This window comes from Nomascus leucogenys, chromosome 22a (assembly GCF_006542625.1).
Source record: "Nomascus leucogenys isolate Asia chromosome 22a, Asia_NLE_v1, whole genome shotgun sequence".
NCBI classification, from domain to species: Eukaryota; Metazoa; Chordata; class Mammalia; order Primates; family Hylobatidae; genus Nomascus; species Nomascus leucogenys.
This window is the reverse complement of record NC_044402.1, coordinates 69925232-69943206: the sequence shown is the minus strand read 5'-3', so window position 1 is coordinate 69943206 and position 17975 is coordinate 69925232. Positions and strand designations below refer to the sequence as shown.

Below are 17975 nucleotides of genomic sequence, written 5' to 3'. Positions count from 1 at the left end.
CCTGGGATGCAAGGATGGTTCAACATATGGACATCAATCAATGTGATATATAAACAGAATGAAGGACAAAACCAAATGATGCTGAAAAAGCATTTGATAAAATTCAACACTCTTTCATGATAAAAATCCTCACAAAACGGGATAGAAGGAACATACTTCAACATAATTAAAGCCATATATGACAGACCCACAGCTAAGAACCATGCTGAATGGGGAAAATTTGAAAGCCTTTCTCTACAATCTGGAATACAAGGATGTCCATTGTCACCACTGTTATTCAAAAATGTACTGAAAGTCCTAGCTAGAGCAATCAGACAAGAGAATGAAACAAAGGGCATCCAAAATAGAAAGAAAGAAGTCAATTTATCTCTGTTTGCAGATGATATGATCTTATATTTGGAAGGCCCTAAAGACTGTGCCAAAAATGTATTAGAACTGATTAGCAAATTCAGTAAAGTTGCAGGACACAAAATCAACACATAAAAATCAGTAACATTTCTGTATGCCAACAGCAAACAATCTGAAAAAGAAATCAAGAAAGTAATCCCATTTACAAAGCTACAAATAAAATAAGGAATTAACTTAAAGCAGTGAAAGATCTCTACCATGAAAACTATAAAATACTGATGAAATAAATTGAAGAAGACACAAAAACGGAAAGATATTCCATGTTCATGGATTGGAAGAATCACTACTATTCAAATGTCCATACTACTGAAAGCAAACTACAGAGTCAATGCAATCCCTGTCAAAATACCAACTGACATTCTTCACAGAAATAGAAAAAACAATCCTAAAGTTTATATGGAACCACAAAAGACCCAGAATAGCTAACGCTATCCTGAACAAAAGAATGAAACCGAAGAAACCACATTGCCTGACTTCAAATTATACTACAGAGATATAGTAACCAAAACAGCATGGTGCCAGCATGAAAAAAGATACATAGACCAATGGAACAGAATACAGAGCCCAGAAATAAATTTACACACCTACAGTGGACTCATTTTCTTATTTTTAAATTTTTATTTATTTTAAAATTGTTTTTGAGATGGAGTCTTGCTCTGTTGCCCAGGCTGGAGTGCAGGGGGCGTGATCTTGGCTTACTGCAACCTCTGCCTCCCAGGTTCAGGTGATTCTCCTGCCTCAGCCTCCTGAATAGCAAGGATTAAGGCACCCACCACCATGCCTGGCTAATTTTTGTATTTTTCAGTAGAGATGGGGTTTCACCATGTTGGCCATGGCTGGTCTCAAATTCCTGCCTCAAGAGATCTGTCTGCCACCGTCTCCCAAAGTGCTTGGAATACAAGTGTGAGCAACCGTGCTCAATCCCTACAATGAACTCATTTTCGACAAAAGTGCCAAGAACATACATAGGGGAAAAGACAGTCTCTTCGATAAATGGTGCTGGGAAAACTGGATATCCATATGCAAAAGAATGAAACTAGACCCCTATCTCTCACCATATACAAAAATCAAATTAGGCTAGGCACAGTGGCTCACACCTGTAATTCCAGCACTTTGGGAGGCCAAGGCAGGAGGATCACTGGAGGCCAGGAATTTGAGACCAGCCTGGGCAACGTAGCAAGACCCTACCTCTCTCTCTCTCTCTCTATATATATATATATTTAAAAATAAAATCAAAGTGGATTAAAGACTTAAATCTAAGACCTCAAACTATGAAACTACTAGAAGAAAACTTGAAGAAACTCTTTAGGACATTGGACTGGACAAAGATTTCTTGAGTAATACCCTATAAGCACAGGCAACTAAAGCAAAATGGGACTAATGGGATCATATCAAGTTAAAAAGCTTCTGCACAACAAAGGAAAAAAAAAACAGTGAAGAGACAACCCACAGAATGGGAGACAGTATTTGCAAATTATCCATCTGACAAGAGATTAATAACCAGAATATATAAGGAGCTCAAACAACTCAATAGGAAAAAAAAATCTAATAATCTGATTTAAAAATGGGCAAAGATCTGAATAGACATTTCTCAAAAGAAGACATACAAATGGCTAAGAGGTTGATATAGTTTGGCTCTGTGTCCCCACCCAAATCTCATGTTGAATTGTAATTCCCAGTGTTCAGGGAGGGACCTGGTGGGATGGGATTGGATCATGGGGGTGGATTTTCTCCTTGCTGTTCTCATGATAGTAAGTTCGCCTGAGATCTGGTTGTTTAAAAGTGTGTAGCACTTTTCCCTTTACTCTCTCTACTGCTGCCATGTAAAGATGTGCCTTGCCTCCCCTTTGCCTTCTGCCATGATTGTAAGTTTCCTGAGCTCTCCCCAGCCAGGCTTTCTGTACAGCCTGTGGAACTGAGTCAATGAAACCTCTTTTCTTTATAAATTACCCAGTCACAGGTAGTTCTTTATAGCAGTGTGAAAATGGACTAATACAGAAAATTGGTACTGGGAGTGGGGCATTGCTATATATACCTGAAAATATGGAAGTGACTTTGGAACTGGGTAAGAGACAGAGGTTGAAACAGGAGCTCAGAAGAAGACAGGAAGATGAGAGAAAGTTTAGAACTTCCTAGAGACTTGTTGAATGGTTGTAACCAAAATGCTGATAGTGATATGGACAATGAAGTCCAGGCTAAGCTGGTGTTAGATGCAGATGAGGAACTTATTGGGAAATGGAGTAAAGGTCACTCTTACTATGCTTTAGTAAGGAAACCAGTAGCCTTTAGTCCCTGCTTTAGTGATCTAGAGCAGAAATGCTTTTTACAGCGCCCAAGTCACCCCTTGAATGCTTTGCTTCTTAGAATTTTTTTCTGCCAGATACCCTAAATCATCTCTCTCAGATTCAAAGTTCCACATATCTCTAGGGCAGGGGAAAATGCCACTGGTCTCTTTGCTAAAACATAACAAGACTCACCTTTGCTCCAGTTCCCAACAAGTTCTTCATCTCCATCTGAGACCACCTCACCCTGGACCTTATTGTCCATTTCGCTATCAGGTTTTTGGTCAGAGCCATTCAACATGTCTCTAGGAAGTTCCAAACGTTCCCACATTTTCTTGTCTTCTTCTGAGTGCTGCAAACTGTTCCAACCTCTGCCTGTTACTCAGTTCCAAAGTCACTTCCATATTTTCGGGTATCTTTTCAGCAACGCCCCACTCTGCTGGTACCAATTTACTGTATTAGTCAATTTTCACACAGCTGATAAAGACATACCTGAGACTGGACAATTTACAAAAGAAAGAGGTTTAATTGGATTTACAATTCCACATGGCTGGGGAAGCCTCACAATCATGGTGGAAGGCAAGGAGGAGCAAGTCATGTCTTACATGGATGGCAGCAGGCAGAGAGAGCTTGTGCAGGAGAACTCCTCTTTATAAAACCATCAGATCTCATGATACTTATTCATTATCATGAGAACAGTATGGAGGAAACTGCCCCCATGATTCAGTTATCTCTCACCGGATCTCTCCCACAACATGTGGGAATTATGGAAGTACAATTCAAGAGAAGATTTGGGTGGGGACACAGAGCCAAACCATGTCAGCCACCATCCTACAGACCCCAGAATGGTAGATCCATTGACATCTTGCACTGTGCACCTGGAAAAGCCTCAGGCACTCAACACTGGTCCATGAAAGCAGCTGAGGGGGCTGTATCCTGCAGAGACATGGGAGTGGAACTGCCCAAGGCCATGGGAGCCCACCCCTTGCATCAGAATGCCCTGGATATGAGACATTGAGTCAAAGAAGATTATTTAGGAACTTTAAGATTTAATAACTGCCCTGCTGGGTTTGGGACTTGCATGGGGCTTATAGTCCCTTTGTTTTGGCCAATTTCTCCATTTTGGAACAGGAGCATTTACCCAATGCCTGAATCTCCATTGTATCTTGAAATTAACTAGCTTGTTTTTTATTTTATGGCCTCATAGGTGGGAAGGACTTGCTTGTCTCAGATGAGACTTTGGACTTGAACTTTTGAGTTAATGCTGGAATGAGTTAAGACTTTGGGGACTGTTGGGAAGGCATAATTGGTTTTGAAATATGAGAAGGACATGAGATTTGGGAGGGGTTAAGAGCAGAATGATATGGTTTGGCTCTGTGTTGCCACCCAAATCCCTTGTTGAATTGTGATCCCGAATGTTGGAGGTGGGTCCTGATGGGAAGTGATTAGATCATGGGAGGTGGTTTCTAATGGTTTAACACCATCCTCCTAATGCTGTCTTGTGAGTGAATTCTCATGAGATTTTGTTGTTTAAAAGTGTGTAGCACTTCCCCCTTCACACTCTCTCTGTCTTACCATCATGTGAAGACATGCTCACTTCCTCTTTGCCTTATGCCATGATTGTTAACTTTCCTGAGGCCTCCCAGCCATGCTTCCTGTACAACCTGTGGAACTGTGAGCCTATTTAAACCTCTTTTCTTCATAAATTACCCAGTTTCAGGTAGTTCTTTATAGTAATTTGAGAATGGACTAATACAGTAGGTATCATAAGACTCTATGATTAAGTATATTCAGTGGGAGCATTTGCCAAAACTTCCAAACTTGGTATGAAAGGTTGTACCAAGTTCTTTTTTTTTAAAGCCCAATCTTGTAGACAAAGGTAACACATCTTCCTGATTTTTTATTTATTTTATTTTTTGAGGTAGGGTCTTGCTCTGTTGCCCAGGCTGGAGTGCAGTGGCATGATTATGGCTCACTGAAGCCTTGACTTCCCAGGCTTAAGTGATTCTCCCACCTTAGCATTCTGAGTAGATGGGACTAGGTGTACACCACTATGCCTGGCTACTTTTAAAAATTTTTTATAGAGATGGGGTATGTTTCCTAGGCTGGTCTCCAACTCCTGAGGTCAAGCAGTCCTCCTGCCTTGGCCTCCCATGGTTCTGGGATTATAGATGTGAGCTACCACAACTGGCCTGTATCAAAGTTCTTAAGGGCCAACCTCCTAATAGTGTAAAATATCTTCTAAATGCACTCTAGTACACAATAAAACATTTGAATGATCAGACTAACTCCAAGCAAATTAAATCCATGCTGCAATAACAGTTTGGGAATAAGCACCTGTTGTAGACAGAAGACAGTATTCTGCACTGACTGAGAATACAGTTTTTTAGTGATTGCAATTACCATGACATTTTTCTTGCTTTTATGTCTTCCTCTGTTCCTCTTCCCTCCTTTAAGATCATGTTCTTATTCCTAAGACTTCTTCTCTATATCCAAATTAGTAAAGTTATACTCTAAAGAGATATTGTCCTTTCAAACATGTAACCTACAGCAGCTAATTATTGGGGTCTCTACTGAGAAAAATTCTGTGACTTTTATCTAAATATTTTCAAATGTGAATTTTGGGGAAACTAATATTTATTTGCTTCTCCTACACAGCAAAACTGCCAATTCTGAAAACCCCCAATGACTTTATTTTCTACTATCACTTTTTTCATGTGCTGCCACAAAATGAAAATGTTTAAATATGTTGTACAAATGGTAGCCAACACAAACTTTTTTTTTAATTTGTAAGAGTTTAAAGTTTTAATTTTACATTTTGACCTTTTTTGTAAGGGTGTATGTTATGTGTTTAACCTTTGTTAACATTAAAAACTGTGATGTGTGCATAGAATATTACTTTCTAGGGCTAAATCTCTGATTTCCTGAAGCTTATGTCTTTTTCTTTCTTGATTTACTCCCTCATCTTGCTATAATACACCTTCGAGTAGCTTCCTTAAGAACGAGTGTATGACAGGTAAAATTTTTTAATTATCTGAAAAGCTTATTTTATTTTTTACCCATTTTTATTTATTTTATTATTTTTTAAAGACCAGTATGATAGTATGAAAAGCTTATCTTTTAAAGCCATGCATGATTTATAGTTTGATTGGTTATAGAATTCTGGGTTCAGAATTCAGAATTTTGTATTGTTTTATATTCCTCTGGCATCCAGTATTGCTATTGAAAAGTATGATACCATTGATGATCTTCTTCTGACATATGTAATCATTTTTACTTTTCTTTTTTTTTTTTTTGTTTCATTTTGTTTTGAGACAGTTTCACCCTGCCTCCCTGGCTGGAGTGCAGTGGTATGATCTTGGCTCACTGCTGCAACCTCTGCCTCCCGGGCTTAAGCATTTCTTGTGCCTCAGCCTCCCGAGTAGCTGGGATTACAGGCATGTGCCACATAACCCGGCTAATTTTTGTACTTTTAATAGAGACAGGGTTTCGCCATGTTGGCTAGGCTGCTCTCGAACTCTTGGCCTCAAGTGATCCGTCCGCCTTGGCCTCCTGAAGTGCTGTGATTACAAGCGTGAGCCACTGCGTCCGGCCATTTTTCTTTTTTTCTTTTTCTTCTTTCTGTCTGAATGGTTTTAGGGTCCTGTCTTTATCTCTGGTGCTCCAAAATTTTACAGATGTGCCTTGAATTATATGCCTTCATTCATTTTTCTGGGCATTCAGTTGATGCTTTTATTTATTCTGGAAACTCATATTTCTTTCATCCTGAGAATTTTTATTGTTTTATTTCTTAGATAATTTTGTCCCCTCCCATTTTATCTTTCTGTTGTTCTAGAATCCCTCTGATAGACATTGGATTTTTTGAAATAATGCTCTAATGTCTAAGAATCTTTTCTCATTAGTTAAGAGAAGGCTTAAATGCATGATAGAAAACCTAAAATAACATACAGGTTTAAAGTGCAGGGGTGTCTGGTAATGGCAGCTATAGAGTTAATAGGGACTAAGACACCTTCGACACCTTCTTTTTTTTTTTTACTCTGTTCTTTTTTTTTTTTTTTTTTTTTTTGAGATGGAGTCTTATTCTGTCACCCAGGCTGGAGTACAGTGGCATGATCTCAGCTCACTGCAACCTCTGCCTCCTGGGTTCAAGCAATTCTCCCTACCTCATCCTTCCAAGTAGCTGGGATTACAGGCACCCACCGCCATACCCCACTAATTTTTGTGTTTTTAGTAGCGATGGGTTTTCACCATGTTGGCCAGGCTGGTCTTGAACTCCTGACCTCAGGTGATCTGCCTGCCTCAGCCTCCCAAAGTGCTGGGATTACAGGTGTGAGCCACCATGCCCGGTCTACTCTGTTATTCTTTGTACATAGATGGCATCTGTCCTCAAGTTTGCCTCATGGCCCTGAATAGCTGCTGGAGTTTCAGCCCTCATGTCCACATTCTGGATAGCAAGAAGGAAGAAAGGATGAAGGTCAAAAGGGAATACTCTATTTCCTATCTCCGTCTCCTCCTCCTTCTCCTCCTCCTCCTCCTGCACCTCCTTCTCCACCACCTTCTCCTCCTCCTCCTCTACTTCATCCTCCTCCTCCTCTTCCTCGTCCTCCTCCTTCTCTACTTCATCCTCCTCCTCCTCTTCCTCGTCCTCCTCCTTCTCTACTTCATCCTCCTCCTCCTTCTCCTCCTCCTCCTTTCCTCTTTCTTCTTCCTTTCCTCCTCTTCTTCCTCTCTTCTCCTCCTCCTCCTTCTTCTTCCTCTTCTTCCTCTTCCTCTTCCTCTTTTTCTGAGACAGGGTCTCACTCTGTTTCCCAGGCTGGAGTGCAGTGGCACGATGTTGGCTCACTGCAGCCTTGACTCCCTGGGCTTAAGTGATCCTCCCACCTCAGCCTGCCTGGTAGCTGGGACTACAGGCATGTGCTGCCATACCTGTCTAATTTTTCTGGTCTCTTTTGTAGAGATGGGTTCTGGTATGTTGCCCAGGCTGTTCTTCTTTTAAGGAATTTTCCAAGAAGTCCCACTTAATAGTTTTCCCTGAATCTCATTGGTCATAATTTTGTTACCCCTGGCTGAAAAGAAAGCTGGACATGTAGTCTTTTAGCTGAGCATATTTCTACCCTGAATAAAATCTGGGTCCTGCTGCGAATGAAGCTTAGGTAACTAATTGTTTCTGCCGTTTTCTTTTTGTTCTACTGAGTTTCAACTTTGTATTCTAAGTCTTCTATTAAATTTTTTATTTTAGCTATGAAAATTTTAATTCCTAAGACTTTTACTTGAAATGTTGTTGTTGTTGTCATTAAAATCTAATTCTTGGTTAATGGGTGGAATAATTTTTATGTCTCCAAGTAGGCTTGGAGTAGGACAGACCTAGTTTTTAATGCTAACTCTGCCATTTACTGGCTATATGACCTTGAGCTTAAGCTTTCAATATCGAAAAATGAGAATTAACTCTGTGTTAATTAACTCTATTTTTTTGTATTATAAAATGTGAATATTAGAATAAACTTGGAGAAAACAGCAAAATAAAACATGTAAGGAATTATCCAAAACAATCACTTTTAATAGTTTGCTGTTTGCTTTAGTTTTTCATATTGATTATATTGACCAATATATCTCCTAACCAGATTACAGGCTTTTAAAATTAACTCATAAAATAGGAGATTAGTTAAGAGTGCTGGGCACATAGTAGACCCTGAGTGATAAATATATTGGAAGATTAAGTGATGCCCCTAACAACTTTTACCTTGAATTGGTTTCTATTTACATAATAACAGAGTATGCCAGGCACGGTGGCTCGTGCCTGTCCCCAGCTACTCTGGAGGCTGAGGTGGGAGTTTCCCTTGAGCCCCAGAGTTCAAGGCTTTCATGAGCTATGATCATGCCACTGCACCCTGGGCAACAGATACCCTGTCTAAATAACAGAATATACTAATATATCTATATATTCAGGCTATTGTGCTCAATGGCATCTGTTTTTATGATGGCTAACTCAGGCTGAGATAGAACATATGCTAATATGAACAGATTTTACTTTTTGTTTTAAATACTAGTGACCTACTTTTACAATTTTTGTTAGAATACATATCTGTATTTTCTTATATGTATGCAAAAGCAAAGTTTGGACAAGAAACTAGCAATAGTGATTTGAGTCTGGAGGGAGGATTAGGAAGAGACATAGTGGATGGAGTGGAAGGACGCTCGCTACACTGTGTATGTGAAAAACATTTTTGGTTTTTGAACCATATGACTTCAAACATTAAATGAACTTTATATATATTTGGTGTATTTTTTCTTATCATACAATTATTTTAAATTACATACTTTAAAGACACGAGATACTTGAAGAGAAATACAGAAAAGCATTAAGAAGATATAAAATGTACCTATTATCTCATACCACAGGGATAACTACTGTTAACATTTGACACATTTCTTCCTGTCATTTATACATTGTAAAGTTGTACTTACATGTATTTGTGAAATTGGAATATACTATGTAATGTTACATATTCTGCTTTCCCCCACCTACTTATTGATTATATTATTTGAATCACATCTCATGTAATTGAGAGTATGATTTATTTAACTATATTCTCAATGATTATTCTCTATGATTGAATATTTAGAGGTTGTTTCCATTTTTTTGCTATTATAAATAATTTTGAGATAAAGTGCATGGCACATAAATCTTTATGCACTTCTCTGATCATCTCTTTGGGATAAAATTTCCAGGAGAGAAATAACTGGGTCAGAAGCTGTGACCATTTGACAGATTCTTGTTAGCTATTGATATGTTGAAAGATATTTTTCTTTGTGATAAGTTAATATATACAGTTTTTCCCCCAAGGAACATATGCAGGATAAACATATTATCAAAGCTGTAGAGCAACAGCAGCAAGAGGAAGAAGATGAAAAGATTAGAAAATTCATCAAAGCAAAAAAGTGTCTTATACAAATGGGGAAAGAAAAAGAGGCTGAAACACACAGGTAGGCTTTAATAATGTGTATAATAAAGTACTATCTGAAATTATTATGATTTTATGATTATGAGAGTAGTCTTTAGGAACAGAGGTCTTATTTTATATATGACTAGAGCATTCAGTGACTTGATTTCAGTTTGGGACATGGGTGTGAGGACATCATCTTGTAGGTGGTCAGAAACGCTGATCTGCCATCCCAGAAGAAGTATAAGCTGAAGATGGCTTTGTGAGCCTTTGGTATATAAGTGGTAGTTGGAGTTGTGGATACAGATGAGCTCACCTAGGGTGGGTAGGTAAGAAATGAAGGTGGCATAGTCCCTAGGGAAGTCCATTTAAGAGTCAAGTGGAAAAAGAAGATAACGTGAAGACCAATGAATAGTTTCCAGAGATTGGAGGAAAACCAGGGAAACATCAGGGAGAAGAGTCTCAGTAAGAAGGGAGCAGTCATCAGTGTTAGGTCGCAATGGGATTAAGTACAATTTTTAAAATGAAGTATTCATCAGATTTAGAGGACACTGCTTATATTAGTGAGCAGTTTGGTATGGGGTATAGAGATAAAGAGTAGGAGGCCAGATTGCAGTACAGGGGGTTTCTGTCTAAATCATGCTTTCCCCTTGTGCAAAATCCTCTGATGGCTTCACATCTCACTTAGTCTTTACAATGGCCCATAAGGCTCTCCACCTACCCAAATTTCCATCTTCCCAGCTCATCCCTCCCAGCCTTATCCCTCAGACCTCTTCTCTTACTATTCCCTCCTCTCCCTCTTCTCACCTGCACTGGACTGGCCTCTGCCTGCTCTAGGGAATGCTCACCTCCAGAGAGCATGTAACTTGCTTTCTTAACTCTTTCAGATCTGTACTTAAATATTACCTTCTCATTGAGGCTTTCTCTGACTACCTTATTTAAAATTATACCCCCTCCCCAATTGCTTATCACTTTACCTGCTTTCCTCGCCCTCATTGCTTGATATATAGCACTATATATACATATATATATATATATATTTTTTTTTTTTTTTTTTTTTTTTTTGAGACGGAGTCTCGCTCTGTCGCCCAGGCTGGAGTGCAGTGGCACAATCTCTGCCTCCCGGGTTCATGCCATTCTCCTGCCTCAGCCTCCCAAGTAGCTGGGACTACAGGAGCCCGCCACCAGGCCTGGCTAATTTTTCTTTTGTATTTTTAGTAGAGACAGGGTTTCACCATGTTAGCCAGGATGGTCTCAATCTCCTGACCTCGTGATCCGCCCGCCTCGGCTTCCCAAAGTGCTGGGATTACAGGCGTGAGCCACCGCGCCTGGCTATTTTTTAAAACTATTTATTTTGTTTACTGTCCCTCTCCTCCAGCAATCATGAAAGCCCCATGAGGGCAGAGATTTTTATTTTTATTAAAACTTTTTTTTAGAGATGAGGTCTTGCTATGTTGCCCAGGGTGGAGGACAATGACCATTCACAGGCATGATCACAGTACCCTGTAGCCTTAACCTCATAGCCTCAAGGGATCCTTCTATCTCAGCCTCTTGAGTAGTTGGGACTAAAGGTGCGCACCACCATGCCCGACTTCTAATGTTTTTGTTCAGTTATGTCTGTCCCCAGCACCTGGAATAGTGTCAGGAGCATAGTAAGCAATCAATAAAACTGTTTAAAATACTATTTTTTGGAATTCTACCAGAAATGTCACCTTTTCTCTGAAGGCTTTTTTTCTCATTTGTGCATATCATTTTCTAGCTTTCTCATGGCATTTATTATCTGTTGTATAACTATAAAGACATTTGCATAAATGTCTTCTCCACTTTAAATTGTAATTTCCTTGGAGTATGCACTGTATCCTTTCTCATCATTTCTCACATGTTGCTTTGCCAATGCACTAAGTGAATTTGTCACAACAAAATTATTTTTTATGCAATTTCATAAATAAAAATGCCCCGATTTAACAAGATGTATTTATTCTTATGATATACCAGGCACATGCTTAGCTCTTAACTAGACAGAGGACCCATTCAATTTCTGACCTGAGGAATCTCATAGCGAATTTGAGAGGCCAAAGTAGGAGGATTGCTTGAGGCCAGGAGTTTGAGACCAGCCTGGCCAGCATAGCAAGATCCTGTCTCTTAAAAAAAAAAGGAACCTTATAGTGTAAAGGGAGAAATTTAAACAGATCAAGTTAAAAAAGTGCTGTGAATAAATTCCAGACAGAGTATTGTGAGGGGATGGATATTTAGGATTTTGATAACTTTTATTAGATTATTTCCTTGATTTTATTTAAATAAAGGCCTTTTATAGCCTCAGCCTCCAATGATAGAGTAAGCAGGGTAGTCTGATAAAATATTGAAATATTTTCTGTGGCCAGGTGCAGTGGCTCACACCTGTAATCCCAGCATTTTGGGAGGCCGAGGCGGGCGGATCACTTGAGGTCAAGAGTTCAAGATCAGCCTGGGTACATGGTGAAACTCCCTCTCTACTAAAAATGCAAAAACTAGCTGGGCTGAGGCAGGAGAATCGCTTGAACCCAGGAGGCGGAGGTTGCAGTGAGCTGAGATTGTGCCACTGCACTCCAGCCTGGGTGACAGACTCAGTCTAAAAAAAAATTTTTTTTCTTTTAATTTTTTTTTAATAGAGTCACTCTGTCACTCAGGCTGGAGTACAGTGGTACACAGCTCACTGCCACCTTGAACCCCTGGGCTCAAGCAATCCTCCTGCCTCAGCCTCCTGAGTAGCTGGGACTACAGGTCTGTGCCACTGCGCTTGGCGAAATTTTTTTTTTTTTTTTGAGACAGAGTCTCGCTCTGTCGCCCAGGCTGGAGTGCAGTGGTGTGATCTCGGCTCACTGCAACCTACGCCTCCTGGGTTCAAGCGATTCTCCTGCCTCAGCCTCCTGAGTAGCTGGGATTACAGGCGACTGCCACCACGCCCAGCTAATTTTTGTATTTTTAGTAGAGACGGGGTTTCACCATGTTGGTCAGGCTAGTCTCGAACTCCTGACCTCGTGATCTGCTCGCCTCGGCCTCCCAAAGTGCTGGAATTACAGGTATGAGCCACCACGCCCAGCTTAAAAAATCTGTGGAGATGGGGTCTTGCCGTCTTGCCCAGGCTGGTCTCTTAACTCCTGGGCTCAAGCGATCCTACCACCTCAGCCTCCCAAAGTGTTGGGATTACACGCATGAGCTACCACACCTGGCCTAAAATATTTTTCAATGTAGATAATTTTAAGATCTTATTTCTTACACACACACACACACACACACACACACACACACACACACAGATGTATTATACATATTACTGTCTTTGGATTTTAGAATATATGTTACTTTATAGTTAAAAAATAATGTCCACTTAATATATGTAAGGAGCAATGGGGCTCCTGTTAGTTTTGTAAAAGACTGCAAAATATCTCAGACTCCCTAATTAAATTATGTTGGCTCCACTGGACATCTGTTCATGAAGATTTGACGAGTATGGTTATTTTGTTATAGGCTTATGGAGAAACGAAGAGAAAGAATACATAACTTCCTGAGTGAACTATTGAAAGAGAAAGCTGACAATGAAGATATGATTATTGCTAGAGATATTGCAGAAGCTGAGGCTGAATGGGAAAAAAGAGAAAGAGAAAAAGATGAAAAAAACAAAGCAGAATTAAAAACAATTGCCGAATATAGAGCCATTGTGGTAAACAATTCAATTATGAAAATAAAAATAGACAGGACCTTTCCACTGTTTTCCATCTCATCTGCCTCTCTAACCAAAAACCAGCCAAGATATTAAAAACAATGTATGAATTATCTTCCTATGTTTTTGAAATTGGACAATGTTTACTTCCTAACAAAGATAACATGAGTTACAAAAAAGATATTTATAGATGCAAAGTAATAATCTCTTCTGTTTCAGAACCATCTGAAACGCAAAGGTTATTTGGTATACTTTTCATTTGTATGTTTTAAAGACAAACCATGTAAAAATTATACATGTTTCTGTTTCTTAATATTTCAAAACTTATATCTTACATGACTGTCATAACATTTAATTTGGATAGTTTATACACATTGGAGCAATTTTTTTTTTTTTTTTTTTTTTTGAGACAGAGTTTTGCTCTTGTTGCCCAGGCTGGAGTGCAGTGGTGCAATCTCAGCTCACTGCAACCTCCGCCTCCTGGGTTCAAGCAATTCTCCTGCCTCAATCTCCAGAGTAGCTGAGATTACAGGCATGCACCACCATGCCTGGCTAATTTTGTATTTTTAGTAGAGACAGGATTTCTCCATGTTGGTCAGGCTGGTCTCGAACTCCCAACCTCCCGAGGTGATCTGCCCACCTCGGCCTCCCAAAGTGCTGAGATTACAGGTGTGAGCCACCGCGTATGGCTGGAGCAATTAATTTTTTACTTACATACATTTCCCTTCCTTGAGAAGATCTTGCTTTTCTTTTCCTGTATTTTCTTTTTCAAGCCAATAAGGATTGTCCTATAGCACTTGGGTGTTTTCTGATATTCAGGAAATAGAACAAAAAGAAAGTAAACTGGCCACATGGGAACCACCCCAGGTGCATGCACTTTTCTGTTCCTGCATTGCTCCTGGCTGACCCTCCTCTGCTTCAACTCTCTGACTCTGTGCCTTTTCAGACAAGACTGGTTGCTATAACTGGTTTTAATTTGTTTCCTTTGCCTTTAAACATCTAGATGAAAAATAAAGAGGAAGAAGAAAGACAAAGAAAAATAGAGGCTAAAGAACAATTGCTGGCTGTCATGAAAGCAGATCAGATTTTCTGGGAACATGAAAAGGAGAAAAAATGCAAAGCTGATAAAGAACATCAAGAGGTTCAAGATGCCCATATTCAGCAAATGGTAATTATTCCTGAATGTTTATAATTACGTTAGTAATAAGTATATAATACAGAATTCATACTAGTTTTCTACTCCCAAGCAGTTTCATCAGGTAAGAAAAAATGGTCATTATGGTTATGACACAATAAAATATATTAAAAATGTGAGGTTTGTTTCTATGTCCAGTGAAGTTCCCATGTGAGTTTTATCGTTTAAATGAATGTTTATCCTTCTTTAGTGTCTATTATACTTCAGTAAATATTAAAGAAAATACAAATGCATGTGGAGGCCATAATGCTCATCTTGTTTTACTTTTTTCCCATATCTCAGAGACTATGTTGATTGGGATCTCATAGGTTTCAGATTTGAGGTGAATGGAGATATCAGATTTTAAAAGATGTGTAGAGGACCTAGCATCCAATCATTTGTAACTAAAACCTGTTTTTGAAATGGCTGTACCATTTTCCATTCCTACCAGCAATGTATGCGAGCACAACTTACTCCACATACTCATCAACACTTGATATTGTCATCCCTTAATTTTAACTATTCTAGTATAGTGATATCTTATGGCTTTATTTTACATTTCTCTTATGACCAAAGATAATGGACATTTTTTCACATCCTTCCTAGCCATCTGCATACCTTCTTTTGTGAACTGTCTATTTAAGAGTGTTGCCAATTTTTAATTGGGTTGTTTTCTTAGTGCTGAGTTTTTTAAAATTGATTTCTATTGTGGTAAAATATACATAACATAAAAAGTACCATTTTAAGCATGGTTAAGTGTACAGTTCAGAGGCATTGAGTACATTCACATTGATCATCGTCACTATACATCTCCAGGGTTTTTCATCATCCTGTACTAAAACTCTGTACATGTTAAACAGTAACTCCCTATCCCCTCTTTTCTCCAGTCTGGGTAACCTCTGTTTTACTATCTCAATGAATTTGATTATTCTAGGTACCTCATAAATGGAATCTCACAATATTTGTCCTTTTCTGTTTGGTTTTCACTTTTTTTTTTTTTTTGAGACGGAGTTTTGCTCTGTTGCCCAGGCTGGAGTGCAGTGGCATGATACCGGCTCTCAGCTCACTGCAACCTCTGCCTCCAGGGTTCAAGCAATTCTCCTGCCTCAGCCTCCCAAGTAGCTGGGATTACAGGTGCCCACCACCATGCTGGGATAATTTTTGTATTTTTAGCAGAGATGGGGTTTCACCATGTTGTCCAGGCTGGTCTCGAACTCCTGACCTGAAGTGCCCACCCTGGCCTCCCAAAATGCTAGGACTACAAGCATGAGCCACTGCGCCCGGCCTCCATTTTTTAATTGGATTTTTTGTTGTTGGGTTTTATAAGTTTTAAAAATATTCTGTATATTAAATCTCTTATCAGATACATGATTTGCAAATGTCTTCTCCCATTCCATGAGTTACCTTTTCACTCCGTTGATAATATCTTTGATGTATAAAAGTTTTAAATTTTTGGCCAGGTGCCAAAATAGTTTGTTGTTTCAATCACGATCAAATAAGATCAGTATTTGGAATCCTTCTGATTTACTTGTTGAAGTCTTTAAGAAGTTTTCTTGATCAAATACTTGATTCCTCTTAGGTACAATTTTTAAAGAAAAAACAGGATACTTGTTTTTTTTGCCTTATTTTCCAGTTTTCAGATAGTTAATTAGCTATTATCTTCCAAATGTACTTGGAAGGTACTTTACCTTCATCTGTTAGCATTTTTTAGGATTTTAAACTTAATTTTTTGGAAATTTTTCTTTATAAATTTATATTTATGCTTAATGCATATCAAATGTGAGGTACCAATCATGTTCCATCATAGTAATTCTCTCCTTCCGTTGTCACTTCCTTTCTGTGCTTCAAATGGTTCTGTTCCCTCACTATTTTTCTACATTTACTAAACTAACATATCCAAATTGCTGCTTATTAAGTTCCCAAATATTAGCATTTTACCTTTGATTAGAGATATATTTTAACCTTTTTTTGACTTTTTCTCCAATCTTATTGTCATTTTCTACTTTTTAAAACTCTGGTATTTTATCCCCAATTTCACAAATAGTATGTAAACTGAATTTTGAATTGTAGCACTCAATAATGAAAAATTTGATACTTCACACTAATAATGATTGCTCTATTCCAACAAAAATTTAAATTTATGGTAGATATCAGGTTTGGGCTACTGTTTTATGCTAACATTTTGGATTTTGAGAAATATTTTTATGAATATTAAATATATTCCTAAGTAGTCAAAGTAACTGTTATTTTAAAAAATAAACTCAACATTTCTTAAAATGCCACAGAGAATACAAAATGAAAAGTTACCAACCAGAGCATCACAGAAAAGCCATAAAAAGAATCTCATCCAATGTAAATTAATATAAAGGATTAAAAGACAAAATTTGTATAAAATATTGGTAAATTGGCTTTTGGCAAATTGCCTACTTACTCCACTCAGTGCCTTCTCAACCTACATTGATAAATGTCACTCATTGTTCCAATTTTAAATTTTTGGGAAATAGATAATGTAAATGGTTTTAGTCCAGATATTCACTGCTGATTTAATCTTATGTGGCTGGGGACATGGTATATAGGGCTGACCCAGCACAGTAGAGTTTAGTGAATTCCTCCAGAAGAGTGGATGGTTAGAGACAATGGTGGGTGTGCATTCTAAATCACCAAAGTTCACATCTTGTAAGTGGTTGAAACTCAGTTACCTGAGTTTTATCTAAACTCTAAACTCAGTTACCTGAGTTTTATCTAAATTTCTAATTTTTGCTACTTCACTGTGTTATTTGCAAATGTATCACATAAGGCTATTAATAAAGGTTTCATTGCACCACTACTTTGAGCATGATAGGAAAGATTCCGAAATAAATGATAGTATATAGTTGTTAAATCAGAACTTGTAAAGTATCAATGAGTTTAGAAAATTATACCCACAGTTTCAAATGCTATGTATATTTAGAAAGTTCATGTTCTTAACCAATATTAAGTTATATTTCCTTTCTTTCCCAAATAGGCCAAAAATAAGTTTAATGCAAAGCAAGCAAAACAAGCAGAATTAGATTATTGCAGACTTACTGAAGCTCTTGTGGCTGAAAAGGAGAAAGAATTTCAGGACTATGCCAGAGAGGTAATTGAACTTGAATCGGAAACAACAAATAAATATATTTACCCTCTTGTAAAAGCTGTACAGGAAGGACCTGGAGGTGGCCGTGGACCAGTGTTTGTGGACAGAGGTGGATTAAGACCCAGCTATCAGGCAAATGATATTACTGGAGTCCAGCTCCCTTTTTATAACTCTCAGGGACCAAAATATAATTTTCAAAAGTCAAAGAGAAGGCTAGGTTTTACATAGTAGAAAAAAATTATTTTTAACATTGAGAAGACTGAGTTGTAGCATATATGAGCTTCAAATGTAAATGGATTTCTGTTAATAAAGCTGTTCTTCATCTAAGTACAATTATGTCTGATTTAATTGATTG

At 38.3% G+C, this 17975-nt stretch overlaps 1 protein-coding gene across 1 annotated transcript in view; it reads left to right on the top strand.

The window, feature by feature from the left end:
- CCDC173 (coiled-coil domain containing 173) overlaps positions 1-17951 on the top strand; it is a 53312-nt gene extending 35361 nt beyond the window's left edge. Inside the window, exons 6-9 of the mRNA XM_003254228.2 lie at positions 9535-9674; positions 13139-13331; positions 14335-14499; positions 17510-17951. Coding sequence (XP_003254276.1) covers positions 9535-9674; positions 13139-13331; positions 14335-14499; positions 17510-17848 — 837 coding nt within the window. The 3' untranslated portion in view covers positions 17849-17951. The remainder of the gene's footprint in view (positions 1-9534; positions 9675-13138; positions 13332-14334; positions 14500-17509) is intronic.
- Positions 17952-17975: the final 24 nt, after the last annotated feature.